General features: G+C 48.8%; 2 protein-coding genes across 2 annotated transcripts in view; both read right to left on the bottom strand.

The window, feature by feature from the left end:
• Positions 1-397: 397 nt before the first annotated feature.
• On the bottom strand, positions 398-1,533 carry LOC107110533 (putative nuclease HARBI1). The gene is made up of 2 exons (XM_015411326.1): positions 1,288-1,533; positions 398-1,111 (listed from the first exon to the last, which is right to left on the bottom strand). Exons 1-2 carry the CDS (start codon positions 1,531-1,533, stop codon positions 398-400), a joined length of 960 nt encoding a protein of 319 aa, XP_015266812.1.
• Positions 1,534-10,545: 9,012 nt separating this feature from the next.
• IBSP (integrin binding sialoprotein) overlaps positions 10,546-17,511 on the bottom strand; it is a 36,277-nt gene continuing 29,311 nt past the window's right edge. Inside the window, exons 6-7 of the mRNA XM_015411329.1 lie at positions 12,908-13,024; positions 10,546-11,653 (exon numbers count right to left, since the gene is read on the bottom strand). Coding sequence (XP_015266815.1) covers positions 11,033-11,653; positions 12,908-13,024 — 738 coding nt within the window. The 3' untranslated portion in view covers positions 10,546-11,032. The remainder of the gene's footprint in view (positions 11,654-12,907; positions 13,025-17,511) is intronic.

Consider the following 17,511-nt stretch of genomic DNA (forward strand, 5'->3'; position numbering starts at 1 on the left):
TCCGTTAACTGCGCATGTGCCGTTCGATGTTAGGTCGCCTTTCGCAGGAGCGCAAGGCGACGCTTGCGCATGCGCGTTGGAGCGCTACTTCGAATACCTCCGTACGCGGCCACGGGCACAGGGGGTGGGCTGGACGGGTCGCTCAGCTCCCGTCGGAGTAGCTACGGGGACGGCGCGGGGACTGGCGCTCCAGGGCTTAGGGGACGAGTGGGTTAGGGGGCGGCAGGACTCGAGGGCCTGGACACTGGAAAGGGGAAGGTGGGAGCTGGCTGACACCGGTGTGTTGCGGGCCCTCCGTCGTGTTCCGTTGGCCGGCGCTCCTACTGTGCCACCGGCTGCAAAGTCTGGGCGCTGCAAGCCGGTGCCGGCGTGCATTGATTGGGGGGCCTTTGTCTCCCTAGGGTCTCCTGGCTCTCCTCCACAGCCATGTCTTCAGGGCCTCGCGCACCCGCTCGCCTGCGGCGTCTGCTGTCCGCGGGTCCGGTTCAAGGGGGGCCAACTCTGCTTCTGCAAGTGCCCGGAGTTCCTGTTCGGTACACACTTCTGGCACTGCATGGCCGCGGTCCTCACACAAATTGTGCAGGATGCAACAGGCTGCGACGACTGGACTGACATTCCTCAGCTCCACCGGCAACTCTAGTAGCAGGCACCGCCACCGTGCCTTCAGGCGGCCGAAGGCACGCTCAACCACATTCCTCACACGACCCTGCACCTTGTTGAAGTGTGCCTGCTGTGCATTGAGGTGGCCTTTGTAGGGAGGGATGAGCCAGCGTCGCAGGGGGTATGCTGCATCCGCCACTATGAGTGGTGGCACCGGGACCCCCTCGAATGTGCGGGTGGGGTTACCAGGCACATAGACTCCCGCTTCCATTCTGGCCATGATGTTTGACCGCATAAGGACGTGTGCATCATGACTTTGGCCGCTTTGGCCGACCACAATGTCCACGAACCGACCAACATTGTCCACGGTGCCCTGCAGGAGTACTGAGGTGTAGTTCTTGCGGTTCATGTAGAGGTGGGCCAGGGGGACAGGTACTCGCACACGGATGTGGCAACCGTCCATTGCGCCAACGCACTGTGGAAAGCCCTTGGCGGCGAAGGCCCTCATTACCTATGATGGACGGACAGAGGGTTACTGCTGCTGCACCCACTTTGGACCCGGGGGGGGCCCACTGCAAGGGATGCCGCCTCCCCTGGTGCTATACCTGTGTCTCCCTGCCCCCCACCCCTGCCCTCAGGGCTGCCCTCCCTCTCCCTGTCCCCCTCCCCATTCCCTCCTGTCCGTACCCTATCTGGGTTCCGAAGGGCCACCAGTCTGTGGTGGAGTTGCTCTGAGATTGCCCGTGTCACCTCCATCGCGATGCCAGCAACGGTGGACCGTGCGAGACCGAACAGCTGGCCAATGGTTCTGTAGGACATGATGTTGGCCATCCACCACACACCAACCGCGACACGTTCCTCCACTGACACGGGTTCACGCATCACCGTGCACTGTCGCTGCAGTGTGTCCCGGAGGACATCCACCAGCCACATGAATGTGGACCTGCAATTAGATGGTGACATGGTACTGGCTTTCTCCGGGTCCGGCTGTAAGGGGGCCCAATGCCATGGCCATGTCACAGCAACGCCCCTATCCCTCCCTGCTGCTGATGGTGGCCACGGTCTCGCTTGTGGCCCCCTTGCCATGGACGGCCGCCTGGCCCCGGCACATGCCCGCAACATGTTACCTGGACATCCTGAAGTTCTCCAGCCACTGCTCGTCTCCCCAGACGTGGGTGACGAAGGTTGCCCACCATTCCTTGGCTCGTGGGTACACCCACCAGCGGCGGCTGGGTTGCTCCGCGGAAAGACGAATGAGCTGGTGTGTATGTCTTCCTCTGCGTCTCTTCCGCCGCCTACTGCTCCGTTCTCCGCTACCTAGCTGTGTGGTGGCCATGGCCATCCTCTGTCTCCTGCCTGCGCCCATGTACCCTGTCCCCTGAAGGCAGGCTTGCTGGATCTGGAGGGCCGCTGTGGCCACTGTCGCACAGATGGTTAGGGTGGCTGTGCTGTGGTGTCCTCCCTCCCCCTCCATTGTATGTCCGTCGGACCGTTCTTGGGGTCTGGTGACGTCCGTGGCACTCTCCGTTCCACCCAGCTCCTGCCTTCCGCATTCCCATGACGGGCTGTCAGTTTCCGTTCACGCGCAATTGCGGAGCCGCGCACGTTCGCCTTCTCGCTTTTGCGCATGCGCGCAATTCGTTTTAAAAAAATTATTCCCGTTTGCCACGGGAATGGCGTCTGGCGATTGCTGGTGTGATCGCCTGCCGCCGCTTCCGTGCCGCGCTGCAGGCTCGTCGTGTGATCAGCACCTCCCCCTTGCCACGGTATCTTGATGGGACCTCGCCGGAGCGTCTGCTCGTGCTACCGCGCGTTTCTTCACCCCGGGGCAAACTGCTGCGCTCCCCCCCCGCATTTTCCTAGCCGTGTGACCGCAGCCAATATTTTTTTAAAACTGCTGTGGAGCTCTTAGGGACAAATTAGTTTATTGTGCCTGAGAATTTGCAGGCCACAGGGGTTTCCACCAGATGCATCAAACAGAAACACACGTGACAGGTAAAATACAACATGCTGCCTGAGGTCGACCCCACAACAACTCCATATGTGAAAAGAAGGAATACAAATCACGGGATGATTGCCAGAGTACCATGACGACAGCACTTGATCATCTAGCTGCAAATTACAATAAATACAGGGCACAGGCGACTGGGGAGATACACTCCATACATAATCCTTCTAACGTTGGCTCCTTTGTTAATGGTTTCCAGCTGTGCAGGGGTACTGCTTTTATGAAAGCAATAATGACTGTCATGCACAATTGTTTCCTTGGCAACAGCTTAGAAAGGAAATATGGTGGTCATCGTACGGGTATCATTAGCACATGTGATATGCTGCACCTTGTGTGACCAGAGAGCCCGTTTCTTTCTGATACTATCCATCAGGTAGAACATAGAAGGGTGCTAGCGGATCAGGATATAAGCCCATCTAGTCTAGCATCCTGTTCCAAACAGATGCCTCCGAAAAACCCACAAGCAGGGAATACAGGCAACAGCCCTTCTCTGCAATTGCCTCTAGTTACTGAACAGGAGATACCCAGGAGAAGGATTTGAGGGGGGCATCTGGGGCTGCTGTGTGAGAGGGGAGGGGAGAAGGTTGTGCTCCACCAGTGGAAGGATTTGATTCCAGTGGACCCAAGCCAGTGTTCCCAAGAGTTTGCACCCTTTGCTAAACTCTGTGCTTGAACCCTCAGCTTTCTGTAAGACGGGCCCTTTCTCTAAAGGTAATAAGGCTCAAATTTTAATTGTCTATGACCTGGATAGACCGGGCTAGCCCAACCTCATCGGATCTTGGAAGCTAAGCAGAACTGGCCCTGGCTAGTATTTGGATGGGAGCAGGGCTATTTTTGGGGAGGAATGCACAGAAATGCAGTTCCGGCTGGCTCCCAAGTTGGCCACGCCCAGCAGGAACTCATTAGCACAATAGGCCACACCCAACAGCAGAAACTCATTCGGATTGGCTACATTAGGGGTGTGTGGCCTAAAATGCAAAGGAGTTCCTGCTACAAAAAAAGGCCCTGGGTTTCGACAACAAACAAGGTAAACAGAATAACAAGCGAAAGGTGGGTGTGGCTGGATGACCACACTTCTGGTAACACGTGGGTGTGGCCTAATGTGCTAATGAGCTGTGCTGTCAGGGGTGTGGCCCAATAGGCTAATGAGTTCCTGCTGTTGGGTGTGGCCTATTATGCTAATGAGTTCCTGCTGGGCTTTTTCTACAAAAAGAGCCCTGGATGGGAGACCTCCAAGGAATACCAAGGCTGTGATGTGGAGGCAGGTAAGGGCAAACCACACCTGAACGTCTCTTGCCTTGAAAACTCTATGGGGTCACCATAGGTCAGATGTGATCTGATGGCACATTCCACCACCATGAACAGCTTAGGTAGTTTCCCCTTCTTACCTGTTTATACCGCATTGTTGTGAATCCAATTTATTGTATCATCGTTGTTTACTTGTGTACTCCAGTTTTATCGCATTGGTCTTTGTATGTAGTATATTGGCCCTCTTTTACAATTTTGTAATGTGCCTTGAGAAAGGCAGGCAATACATTCAGTAAGCAAACACATTTTAAAAATAAATGAAGCAGAGTTCTAAATTCTGCACCAAAGTACTCCAAATTCTGGACCCAGCAGAGTCAAATTATGCAACCTGAATATGTTATGAAAACTAAATGAATGTGTGTAGATTTGGTTATTTTGTTTAGAAATGAGGAATAAGTGGACTGATGGAAGACCTGCTGAGCACCTAGGATTGCTGTTTGTCCACTGGTCACTCCCAATCTTTGTCCCCAATCCCCTGCCTTAAGAAACTGAGGACCAGGAGGGAAAAGGACCGGGAAATGGCTGCCACAGGGATGCTCTAGGAATTTCCATCTTGAATAGCAGGATGAAGATACTGAGGCCTCAGTGAAATCTGCCGTCAAACATCTGATGTCAGAGAGGGGATGGGCACCTGAAGAAAACTCTTTGATATTTCACCATATTGGCTTTAGTTTGCCTAATTGGATTTGATGGCCAAAATTAGACTCCTCCACCTTTCATAGCTTGTTTGTTTCTTATTCTGCCTGTTTGTTCCCTGACTGACAGCTGTTTCTATACCATTTAAGAAAAAAAAAAAGGTTCTTCCCGGTGATCCCAGCCAAGCGGGGAATTGTGTATTTAATGTGTTGTCATCACAACGCTACACAGCCAATCAGATATCACTGAAAGTAAATGAAGTCCATTCTGAGTGGGAGAAATGCATTCTGTACCACAGTGCACTCATTTTGGATATGTGCTGGGCAAAAGGTGGGCTAAAAGTTTTCAAATAAGTAAAATAAAAACTTCGAACAGGCAAATAGTTTGTTCGCTTTTCGGTGTGACCAAAAGGACCGGGTGCTTTTCACCCTACCCCCATCTTGCCTCAGCGACAAACTCACCCTTTGCAATTCTTCAGTCATTGGCATAAAACAATACCCTAAAAGAGGATTACTATAAAAAAGGAATATACATGTAGAACCAACCATTTTACAGACTGCATAATGTTACATAATGTTGCATAAAACAATTTGCATAAAACAAAATTACTCATTTTGATAGTTTTTCCTATCATAGCTTTATAGCTGATTGTAAAAACATGGCTACCTTCACTGATATTTCAGGAGCAGAGTCATTCAGAAGATGGTGCAGTTTTAAAGCATCAGGAAGTCCATCATGTTGGCTAAGACAGGGTTTAAATGTCTAAAATGTATATCTACATAAAACTGACAATGCAGATATGTGAAACTGTCTCAATACATCCAGAATTACAATAGCAAAGTCTAGCCGTATATACTATGTTATTATATCTCCCATGCAAGATTGCTGATGGTATTGCATTGAATCTTGCAAGAGAAAAGGCTCTGCACTGTTGTGGTACTTGTGTTTTAGATAAATATGGGGCTATTTGGCCTACCGTGAGGGGAATCTCAGTGTTCAAAGGAGAACAAGATTTGTTGACTAAGCAATCCTTCAGTTAGATCTGAATCCAAATATCTTGTGATAAACACCACTGGACTGAATCCAGCCAGCTTTTTCTTAGTCTTGTACAGTTCATCTCCTTATTACTTCCCCCTCCCACATGGCTTTTGTCCATGAATGTCCCACGATCCTTAGTGTAGCCTTTTGGTGGTCAAAGGGGACCCTCTCTTCCCATTTTCACCAGTGGAAAAGCTGGCTGGATCTAACTCACTCTGCTGTTGTTGCTGTCATGAGACCATCACACAAAATAAGGACTCGGGACAAACAACAGGAGAGTAGGAAGTGGCACTGAGTACTCTTGTTGTTTTCCTACAAATTATCTAGTAAGGTGTGGGCAGAAACAAAACAGGAAAGGCTGTATGTGATGTACCAGAGAATGTCTTTCCAAACAATGCTTTTTAAACCTTTCCCATAAGCAGGTATCTAAAACTGCCTCCTATTTATTGTAAGTGAAACACTATAACCTAGACTGTGTGGGTTAATTTTAGGGGGATTTGTATCTATTCAGCTCTGCAGGCAGAGGCTATGAGTTGTTATTTGACAGGAAATGTGCTTATTCCTTATCATGTAATCTACGCAAGCATTGGCTGCCCATTATATGCCATTTGACTAGCTGGCGCTCAATGCATGCATATAACTTCCTTGATGCTTCCCACTCATGTACTTGGCAGGAGGGAAGTCATATGTGAGAAACAGCTCTAAGATTTTTCCCTTGTCCTAGAGAGCCAACTCATATTTTAGAAGGAATGTGGACGTTTGCTGTTTATCTACTGTCTCCATGGTTCAGTTCGCCTTATTACAGATGAGACATCTCTAGTGCTGGTTCCTTGGTTACTTCAGCCCTCTCAGGGACTCCCAACACAAATGAAGAACACTCCTTCCAGTCATCTGTCACATTCTTGTTTGGTGGTCCAATCCCATGCATCTGAATCCAACCTCTACGTCCCTCCATCAGACTGACCACCAATGCCTTCCACTGGGGTGGGGACACTCACTGCCACAACCAACCAGTGTTCCCTCTAAGCTGAGTTAATGTGAGCTAGCTCACAGTTTTTTAGCCTCCGACTCAACACATTTTTGTCTTAGCTCAGGAAGGATGGCTTCAAAGCAAACTGATTTATGCAGTAGCCAAATAACTTGCTCACAACTTAAATGCCAGTAGCTCACAAGACTCCACAGCTTAGAGGAAACACTGCAACCAACCCGTCAACTTCCCATGGTCCCAGAAGGAACAGAAGGCCTATATCAGCTTCTTGGAACTCCTCACAGTCTTCAAGGCTCTCCTTGCATTCCTTCCTCTTTTATAAGGTCAGACCGTCCATGGAGTCCTGGATAATACAACCACTATGTACCATATCAGCCAACAGGGAGACACTGTTTCTGCCAGCCTAAACACCCCGGCATGCTGTCTGTGGGAATGGTGCGTCCAATATGGCACCACTCCTGTTGTAGACATATTCCAGGATGTTTACTGTCTACAGCGTTTTTTATCCCACTCTTTCTCTAAGGAATTCAGGGCAGTATACATGGTCTTCCCTTTCCTCATTTTAACCTGACCGCCACCTAGTGAGGGAGGTTGGACTGAGAGTGACCCAGCAAACTTCACTGCAAAGTAGGGATTTGGACCTGGTCTCCCAAATCCTTATCTGATGTTCTAACCACTACACTGCACTGACTGCATTTGTCAGATGGGTCTCCTCAAGTTGAACAGCTCTAGCCATTGAAGGAAAGATACATGTGGACAGAGATGTGTGGAGGACTTCCACTGGGGACTGCAGCGGGCGACACTTTTTGTTGAGCAGTCAGACTGGGCATGGGACCAGTTCAGGTGTGATGCCAAGATGGATGCCTGGCTGAAGCTTTGTGTGCTACAGTTCAAATAAAGCAGATCTATACACTTGACCTGCTGGTGTGTTATCTCCAAACTTTACATAGGCTTAGTAGAAGGGGTGAATGTTAGGTACTGAGGTCAGCCCTGTTTCACAACACATATTATTTCTCAGAAGCATTTGTCTCTATCACGATGTATAGAAATAATAAATCTTCATTTTAAATGGTTTTCATTTTTTGGACATTTAATCTGGCAGAACTGTGCTGCAGATTTTGCTTTGCCCTCTCATTCACAAAAAGGAGGAGGAGGAGGAGGAGGAGGAGATTAGATATATACCCCGCCATTCATTCGGAGTCTCAGAGTGGCTTACAAACTCCTTTCCCTTCCCCTCCGCACAACAGACACCCTGTGAGGTAGGTGGGGCTGAGAGAGGTCTCTCAAGAACTGCCCTTGAGAGAACAGCTCTGAAAGAACTATGGCTCACCCAGGGACATCCAGCAGCTGCAACTGGAGGAGCGGGGAATCAAACCCAGTTCTCCCAAATTAGAGTCCGCACACTTAACCACCACACCAAACTGGAAATTAACATTAAAATTAAAATTCTGGTAAGTGACACCTATCAAATCAAGGCTGCAATCATAAACATACTTAAGAGTAAATTGTATTGGATTTACTTCTGGGTATATATTCTTAAGATTGCCGTACACATCATGTGCTGTCTATGCAAGATGCTGACTTAGTGCCATGGATCTGTTCCACTATTGACCTCCAGTGCGAGGAGCCTTCTGGTGATGCAAAAACCTTGTCCGCCAGCAGAGGAAACTCTTTCATAAAGGGAAGGCAGATTGCATTGGGAAGAGAGCCAGTTTGGTGTAGTGGTTAAAAGCGGTGGACTCTAATCCCCATTCTTTCACTTGAAGCCAGCTGGGTGAACTAGGGTCAGTCACAGTTCTCTCAGAGCTCTCTCAGCCCACTATAAGCCTAGCTCATCACAAAAGAGCTAGAGATTCTGGCTGCCAGACAATCCTAGGATCTCCTGGCTATATTACACACACTGCCATATGATACTTGATTAATTAATTAGATTGCATTGGGGGCTAGTGCTGCCAGCACTGGAGTAGATCTGTGGGATCAAACCCCCATGTTTACAATACTTGATGACACTTGAGGCTCATGAATATGCTTGCACACTGACTTAAAAAGGATAACGTTTCAATTTTGGGGATTTGGTTAATGGGAATTGGTCTGCTCAGTTGGTTTGGCCTTAGGCTTGCCAAGTCCCGCCGGGGGGCGGGGAAACCCCCGTTCCAGAGGCCAATTCCCTGCTGCCGGCGGATCAGGCCCCAGGGGGAACCCCACCCTCAAAGCACGTGACGTGCATGTCACCTGGAAGTGACGCGACCACGGCAGACACGCTGGGGGCGGGGCCACGGTCATCTGAGGGAAAACTCTATGGTTTTCCCTCGGATGGTTGTGGCCCCGCCCCAGCGTGCCCAGTGTGGTTGCGTCACTTCCGGGTGATGTGGTTGTGGCGCACACGTGCTTTGCGCGCACACTCCCGGAGTGGCACTGGAGTCCCCCGCTCCAGCGCTGCTTCAGACTTGGCAACCCTATTTGGCCTAAAAGGGGCACGCGTGCATGAGGGAACTGGAGCCTATGACAAGAGAATGCTAATATTTCTTCATGATTGTAGCTATCTTATCAGTGGGCCTTATTTGTTAGGAAATGGGTCTGTCCAAGCACCAGTTGGGGATGGGTCATGGGCGCCACGGCACCTGCTGACACTTTTCCTGGTGACTGCCAAGTGTTTTTAGAAAGTGAGTAGGGCCAGGTTGAGCTCTTGCCCAGCAAGGCTTCTGATTGGCTACTGGAGATTTGATTGACTCTGCAGATTCTTTTAAAAAGTTGCTTTGGCAGCAGCTGCCACCACAACACAGAGTTCTTCACTGTGCGACTGAAGGTAAGTGGCGGCAGCCATTTTGTAGCTGGTTTTGCCTGCTGCAGCAATAGGGCTGCCAACCTCCAGGGGATAGCCAGAGATCTCCTGGGATTACCGCTGATCTCCAGGTCACAGAGATCAATTCGCCTGGAGAACATGGCCGCTTTGGGAGGTGAACTCTATGACACTGTACCCCATTGAAGTCCCTCCCCTCCGCAAGCCGCACCCCTCCTCAGGCTCCATCCCCCAAACCTCCAGGTGTTTCCCAACACGGAGCTGGCAACCACCATTTTGTGATTGTACCTATCACACTGTCAGAATTCCAAAAGTGCCAGGAGGGTCAAAAAGGCTTAGATGTGGTAACCAATGTTCCCTCTAAGCTGTAGAGTCCTGTGAGCAAAAATTCTACTTTGTGAGCTACTGGCATTAAAGTTGTGAGCAGGTGATTTGGCTACTGCATAAATTAGTGTGTTCTGGAGCCATCCTTCCTGAGCTGAGACAAAAATGTGTGAGCTGGAGGCTAAAAAACTGTGAGCTAGCTCACACTAACTCAGCTTAGAGGGAACACTGGAGGTAACCCCCCAGCTGAAAGGAGAGTGTATATAGTGTACGAAGGAACAGCAGTTTGGATTCCAGGAAATCCAGAGAGAAAAGCAGACAGACACTGTTACTATTTGATTGAAGCACTTTCAAGGTATGATCTCTCTCTCTCTCTCTCTCTCTCTCTCTCTCTCTCTCTCTCTCTGGATCTGATTCCTTCTCTCCACCTGTACTCTACTTGGATATTTGTAAACAAAGCAAATAGAACAGAAATGTCATAAATCTCCAGTGCTGTCCCCTCCAAAGGGAGTCAACCCAGTATTTGATTTACTGTCCAGGAATTTCTCACTACTCCGTAAATTGTGATGTATATAACATTTTTTGGGGGGGGGGTCAGGTTGTGTGTGAATAGTCTTGTGGCATGCGGTGGTGTTGTACCGTTAAAATTAAATTAATTTCAGAATGGCTTAGTGACTAGAGGGGAGGCTATCCAGGAGCCCCTGTAAGCTCCCCTGAGCTTCTCAGAAGAAAAGTGAGACATTAAAGAAAAAAAAGATGTCTAACAGTGTAAATCTCCTTGCTCAAAGCAAATCCCCTGTACACTGTTTCGAGACTCATCTTTAATATAAACACATTGCTGGAGCATATACAAAATACAACAACCTTCAGTTTGATAATACTTCCATTTAACCCACAATAATCCTTCACACAATGATTTTAAAAAAAAATTCTACACATCCTAGAAAAAGTTCACAACGAATACGTGAATACTGGTCGAAAGTGCACACTTAAACAACAGACAAAAGAACACACTTTCATACTGAGCAATAATGCAGCGTATTCATCTCCTATCTTTCTAACAGGCATCGCGTGATATTGCAATGCTCCTTCCTGAGTAGACATTTCCGAACAACTGTCATGAGAAACAGGGGTCTTGTATCCTCCCACTCTGCTTGGCAAAGCCTGAAGCCTTCCGACAGACTAAGGAGCCTTCCGCTAACGGGTGGAAGAGCCACTTCCGTTGGTGGAACGCTCCTTAGGCAGGCGGAAGGCTTCAGACTTTGCTGGGTAGAGTGCTGAAGATATAAGCCATGATCACTAATCATGCCAAGCCAATGGCTTTGTCGCTTCACTGGTTGTAATAGTAGTCTTGGCCATAAACATCGTATCCATGCCCTTTATAGTAGCTGTACTCGTCTTCGTATGTTCTGAACGTGTCCCCACGGGGCTCCCCATGCTCGTTCCCGTAGTAATCTGTTTGTGTCTCATAGCCATTTTCGGAACCAGCGGTGGTGGTGTCATAAGCATATGGGTCTTCAGTGGTGGTGTCATACTGCCACGGATCTTCCGGGGTCACATATTGCCCCTGATCTTCAGTGGTAGTTTCATACTGCTCCTGATAATCTGTCGTGGAGATAACAGTAGTGGCCACAGTGGTAGGAATCACGGTGGTTGCTTCCTTTGCTTCCTCTTCATTACCTTCCTCTTCCTCCTCTCCATTGCCTCCGTTTCCATTCTCTTCTGCAGTGCTGTTGGTAGAAGTACCATTGACACTTTGTTCATTCTCTTCCGCTTTTTCCTCTTCCTCGTTCTCTTCTTCTTCGTTTTCTTCTTCTTCATTTTCATCACTGTCTTCCTCATTTTCAGAGCCTTCCTTCTTCCCTCCTTGTTCAGGCGCTTTGTCTTTTTCACCCTTTTTAATGCCACCTCCTTTCCCTGGTATCACGACAGGATCTTTTCTCGCTGGCACCTGCATTGAAACATGGGCAAGACGCCAGATTTACAAGGTGTTATACTGGTAGTTCTAAAAAGTAAAACTTTAATAAGCTTCTGTTTAAGAGAGAGAAAGAGAGGCATTCAATCACGAAATTTAGATCTAGGGACAGATCTGGATGATTTTACCTGCATGTTTTACCTACTCTCTGAAAGTACCTGCACATTGATATATCCTATTCTCCTATGACACAAACACGATTGTGAATATGATCCTGAGTATCCTGAGCATGTTTAAAATGAGATTTTGTGGCTCAAATGCAGAAAGAAAGAGGGAGGGAGGGAAGGAAGGGGGACTCACTAAATGTTGTAACAGTGGCATCTATGAGACTCAGGGTATGTTCTTTAACTGTTTTTACGAAGACTGTAGTCATAGAATCATAGAATCACAGAGTTGGAAGGGGCCATACAGGATCAGCCTAGAGCATCCGTGACAAATGTTTGTCCAGCTGTTGCTTAAAAGACTGCCAATGAGGAGGAGCTTACCACTTCCCTAGGTAGGTTTGTCCAGCTGCTCCCAGTGAGGGGGAGCTCACCACCTCCCTAGGCAACTGATTCCCCCCGCAACCTCCTCTTCTCTAGACTGAACATTCCCAAGTCCCTCAGCCTTTCCTTACAGGGCTTGGTCTCCAGGCCCCTGATCATCCTCGTTGTTTGCTCTGAGGCTGGAATCCTGAATAGCCTCACATTCTGAGTTTATGACTGGAGCATGCAAATGCTGATTATAATTTCTTATACATTCAGTATGTGCAGGAGACTGTCCCAATGCATTATCACAGTCTTACTTAGGTATAAATTCTCCATGTCTTTGTAACAAACAAATTCACAGGTATAGCTTTCCCCGTCACTGCCTCCCCATAACAAGCTTCAGCTGTTTGCCTCTGCCTGCCAAAGATCTATTAAAGCTATGGGAGCCTCAGCCCATTAAAATGTGATAATCCTAATTAACCAATAAGACCATTTCTTTGGAAATCAATGCATCTCCCTCCTTCCCTCCAAATCCCCCACTTCACAATTGGCAGGTAAAATCACCCTCTGCACAAGGATGTTGAGAAGGGTTCTCTGGCACCTCTCTGCAGTAGCTGTCGGGCCTCACGTCCCCATGCTGAACATCTCTAATTTGAGTCTTAATTGTACTTCTGCCACTGTATGGAATGAAACAGCGGACTGGGCTGCTTAGGGAAGGTGGGATCACTTTACTTGGCATGTATCACCTGTGCACAAGTCTCACCTGCTTAGGAGGTTTGGCATGTCCTTTAATAACAGTCCCTTTTCCAGGGGGCGCCTCTGTAGCAGCTGCTTCAGTTTCATTCTCAGTGCCACCTTCGTTTTCTTCATTGGACTGACCCTGCAGACAGATGAAGGTCAGATTTCAATCGCATTTCAGCTTCAGCAGATGCTGCATTCGATACAGGCCCTTTGAGCAGTGGCAGTCCTATAAGTGGGCAACTTTCCCTCTTCTAAGTTTCACTCTGTGCCCATTATCTCTGTGCTGACAAAACTATTTCATACGGTGAATGGGGTGCAAGTCCTTGAGTAATAGCCAGAGCTCTTTTTCACGCAATGCTGAAGGAGTTGCCTCCTATCCTCTCTCAAGAGAGAGATGTTCTTCTTGCACTACATGAAGAAGAGCACTTGAAAACTTGCCATTCTCATCAACAGGTATGGGATAAATCACTGCTGTTATCAAGAGTGTGGTTTTATGGATTCTCCAAGACTGCACCATGAGTGCAACAAAACTAGGGGTGCCAGGTCTGGGTTGGAGAATACCTGGAGACCTTGGGGGTGGATCCAGGAGATGGTGGGGTTTGGGGAGGGGAGGGGCCTTGGCATGGTACAATGCCACAGAGTCCGGCTATTTTCTCCAGGGTAGCTAATCTTTGTCAGCTGGGGATCAGTTGTAAAAGTGGGAGATCTCCTGGCCCCACCTGGAGACTGGCAACCCTAAATAAAACTGAGCTTGGGACTTCACTTTTGGAAGAGTCCCAGGTCTCCAGCAAACAGTGGCACTGAATGCATAGGGATGGTTTTAGTGGTTTGCACGCATCAATGTAAGTTATAGCTGTGCAGCAGGTTTTGTCATTTAAGACCAGCTGGGACTCTAGACTCATATCAGGAGGTCACCTTATTGAAATTAACTGTCTTAAGAGCTGCACAACCCTGACCTGGAAGTTCCAGGCTAGCCCAGTCTTGTCAGATCTTGGAAGTTAAGCAGGGTCAGCCCTGGTCAGTATTTGGATGAGAGACCACCAAGGAATACTAGGGTCATGGCAAACCACCCCTGAATGTCTCTTGCCTCGAAAACTCTACAGGGTTGCCATAAGTCAGCTGTGACTTGATGGGGGAAGGGGGGGGAGCTGCAAAAGAACGGCACTTTCTTCTAGAACCATCAAACTCACGGACTTGATACTTAAAAATGAATGAAATGGCATCTGAAGTCTTGGATAAATTTCGATCTCAAACATTTGCCCTGGCTCAGCTGCCCATGATGCTGGCACAGACTCACTGCAAAAGTGGCGTAATGTCATGTTTTGCAACTCCGTCCTGGCATCGCTGTTGTTCACCATTCATGTTGCTGCTACAGCAGTTCTTAGGATTGGGTTGTCGAAACACTTAAAGTAAGCCACAATGCAATGCCAGTAAAAACCCAAGTTGTTTTCCCTTCTATGGAGAGGGGTTCCATAATTGCACAGTGTGGCTTCCTCTTTGGATAGCCATCAGAGGGCATCATGACTTCCATAAAAGAGCAATTCTGGCAGTGCTGTTTGTTTAAATGTTGTTGAGGTCCTGCCTTGGTCACTGCTGGAATGAAACCATGGAATTGGATCTAAAACAATGGCCCCCTTTTCAGCATTCATACGTGACATTCTGATTTTACTTTTTGGGCTGGCACATTATGTGAACAAACCATGTGTACAGAAGCCTCCCACTGGCTGTACTAGCAGCAACTGATTTTGATTGCTACTACAGGCAACTGGACAGCCCTGTTCCAAACACACCGGCTACTGTTTGGCTATTTACCTTTCTTGGCAGCGCTTGGCATCTATAAATGGAGTGGAGAAACAAGGAAGTCCCTCCAAAGAGTTGAGGCACTGCTGACAAGGGTGACTATAGGAGTGGTGAGGGCAGAAGTGGTTGTTGAGAGGGCTGGCATGGGCTCCACAGATGCTGGTGGCAGCTGTTAGAAATGACAGCTGATACAACCAGCCAGAGGCTTCACTGTATGTGGAGTGGAAATGGGACACCGGCTTCTGCATATTTTCATATTACTTTGTGCTCGAGGTTACAGCTTCCATCCTGGTAACTTACTTACAATATTTTCACTGAGAGCCTATTTTTTTTTACTTATTATGTTTTCCCTCAGAATTATTATTTGTCATTGGAATCTACCAGCAAGGTATTTTATCAATGGTGCTGTTATTAATTAATGTGTTTCTATATTACTTGACAATGGCTGTTATTAATTAACTTCCCACGACATTGCTTTGCAAGACCAGTCATAGCCAAAGAAACTTCAGCCTCACACTGAAAAATCAGCTTTCCCCCTTTGTCCCCCTCCCCTTCATATTCTAGAATTTAGGATTTTAAACAAAAAGCAGCCATAATTTAACGAAGCAACTGTATTGTGGAGACAAAGGGAAGCTATAAAGTAACAGTGCTAGGCGTCAACATCTGGGGAAGGCGGTGTTCAAGCCTCATTTGTTGACCTTTCAGGGGAACTGATTGGCCATCATAAGAAGAGGATGCTGTATTAGATGGATCACTGGTCTGATCCTGCAGGGATTTTTTAATGTTCTTATATAAAACCTTTCTGAAGGCTTTGCTTGGGAAACCAACCCAAGGCCTTTGTCACGCTAGAATAGGGTTGCCAAGTGCTTACCCGTTCCGGAGCGGGGGAGTCCAGCCTTGCTCCGGGAGTCTTCACGCGCCGCAACACGGAAGTGACGCAAGCACGTCGGGGATGTTGGGGGCGGGGCCACAATCACCCCAACGTCCCCGACGTGCTTGCGTCACTTCCGTGTGATGTGCTTTGGGGGTGGGGTTCCCCCTGGGAGCCTGATCCGGTGGCGGCGGGGAACGGGCCTCCCGGGCGGGGTTTTCCCCGCCCCCAGGGGGGAATTGGCATCCCTACGCTAGAAATTGGGGAAATGACAATGCATTGGGGTAAGATAGTATTAGGGTTGCCAACTTCCAGGTGAGGACTGAAGATCTCCTAGAATTACAGTGGCTCACCAGACAACAGCGATCAGGTCCAGATAATAATGGCTGCCAGTTCCAGGTTGGGAAATATCTGGAGATTTGGGGGATGGATACTGAGGAAGGTGGGGTTTGGGGAGCAGAGGGACTGCATAGGAGTATAATGCCATAGTATAATGCTATACTCATAGGGGTATTATGCCAAAGCGGCCATTTTCTCCAGGTGAACTGATCTCTGTTGCCTGGAGATCAGCTGTAGTAGCAGGAGATCTCCAGCTACCACCTGGAGGTTGGCAACCCTAGCTTTGGAGGGCGCATTCTATGTAGGGTTGGCAACCTCTAGCTGGCATGTGGAGGTAGCCTTCTATTACAATTGATCTCCAGAGGACCAAGATCAGTTCCTCTGGAGAAAATGGCTGCTTTGGATTCTATGGCATTATACCCTGTTGAGGCCCCTCCCTGGCCCCACTGCCGGACCTCCTGGTGGCACCTGGTATTTTTGGCCACTGTGTGACAGAGTGTTGGATAGGGCTGCCAAGTCCCCCCGGGGGTATCCCCGCCCCAGAGGCCCGTTCCCCGCCGCCAGCGGATCAGGCCCTGGGGGAAACCTCGCCTTGACGTGCGCGTCACCAGGAAGTGACGTTAGGACACCGAGCACGCTGGGGGCAGGGCCACGACCCTCGGAGGGAAAACTCTATGGTTTTCCCTTCGAGGTTCGTGGCCCCACCCCCAGCGTGCCCGGCGTTCTAACGTCACTTCCGACCGGCGTGCGTGTGGCGCGTGCTTTGTGCGCGCGCACTCCAGTCACCGCCCGGGAGTCCCCCACTGCGGTGACTGCAACGACTTGGCAACCCTAGTGTTGGACTAGATGGGCCATTGGCCTGATCCAACGTTGGCTTCTCTTGTGTTCTCCCCAGCCCAAACCCCACCCGCCCCATGCTGAAGTCACTCCCCAGCCTCTGCCCTCCTCAGGCTCCACCCTGACATCTCCAGGAAATTTCCAGCCCAGAGTTGACAACCCTGCACAGTACAGGCATAAACATCCATTGGAAAAAAGATCCCAAATGTCAAGGGCCCACAGGGCCCACCCTGCGGACTAGAGTAGCCAATCATGAGGGTGAAAATACATCTTCCTGGAAAGGACAATAAAACATAGTGACACCTCTGCAGCTTCCGATCATCAGGTCAAGCCAAACATTCGTTTTTATAAATGCCCTAGTGTCTAAGCACATATTGACCCAGCCAACCACAATGGTACTGAAGAAGCTCTTACAAAGTGCCCAGGTAAAATACGTGCTCCCCAAATAGCGCATATACCAAGATACATATTTACTCAGGAGTTTATATCAGCTCTTGGGGAGCCAACACAGTCCTGAGGTAAATACAAATCTGGAGAAGATGCACAACACCCAACGTTGCAAAAACACCCCCGGGGGCCTAGGCCTCTGTAAGGGCATCCCTCACTGTGAATAGAAGGCCTCTTTTTGTGTTGATGGGCTTGTTTTTAAAACTCTTCTGAGGGGAGTCTTGTTGTACATGTCTCCTTGGGCAAAATCCAGAGAAAGTAAGGCATCTCTATAGTCCATTAACAATTAAGGAAAGGGGGGGCATGATGATTCCCAGGGGGGAGGGATCTCA

Source organism: Gekko japonicus, unplaced genomic scaffold (assembly GCF_001447785.1).
Source record: "Gekko japonicus isolate JY-2015 unplaced genomic scaffold, Gekko_japonicus_V1.1 scaffold2292, whole genome shotgun sequence".
Lineage (NCBI taxonomy): Eukaryota > Metazoa > Chordata > Lepidosauria > Squamata > Gekkonidae > Gekko > Gekko japonicus.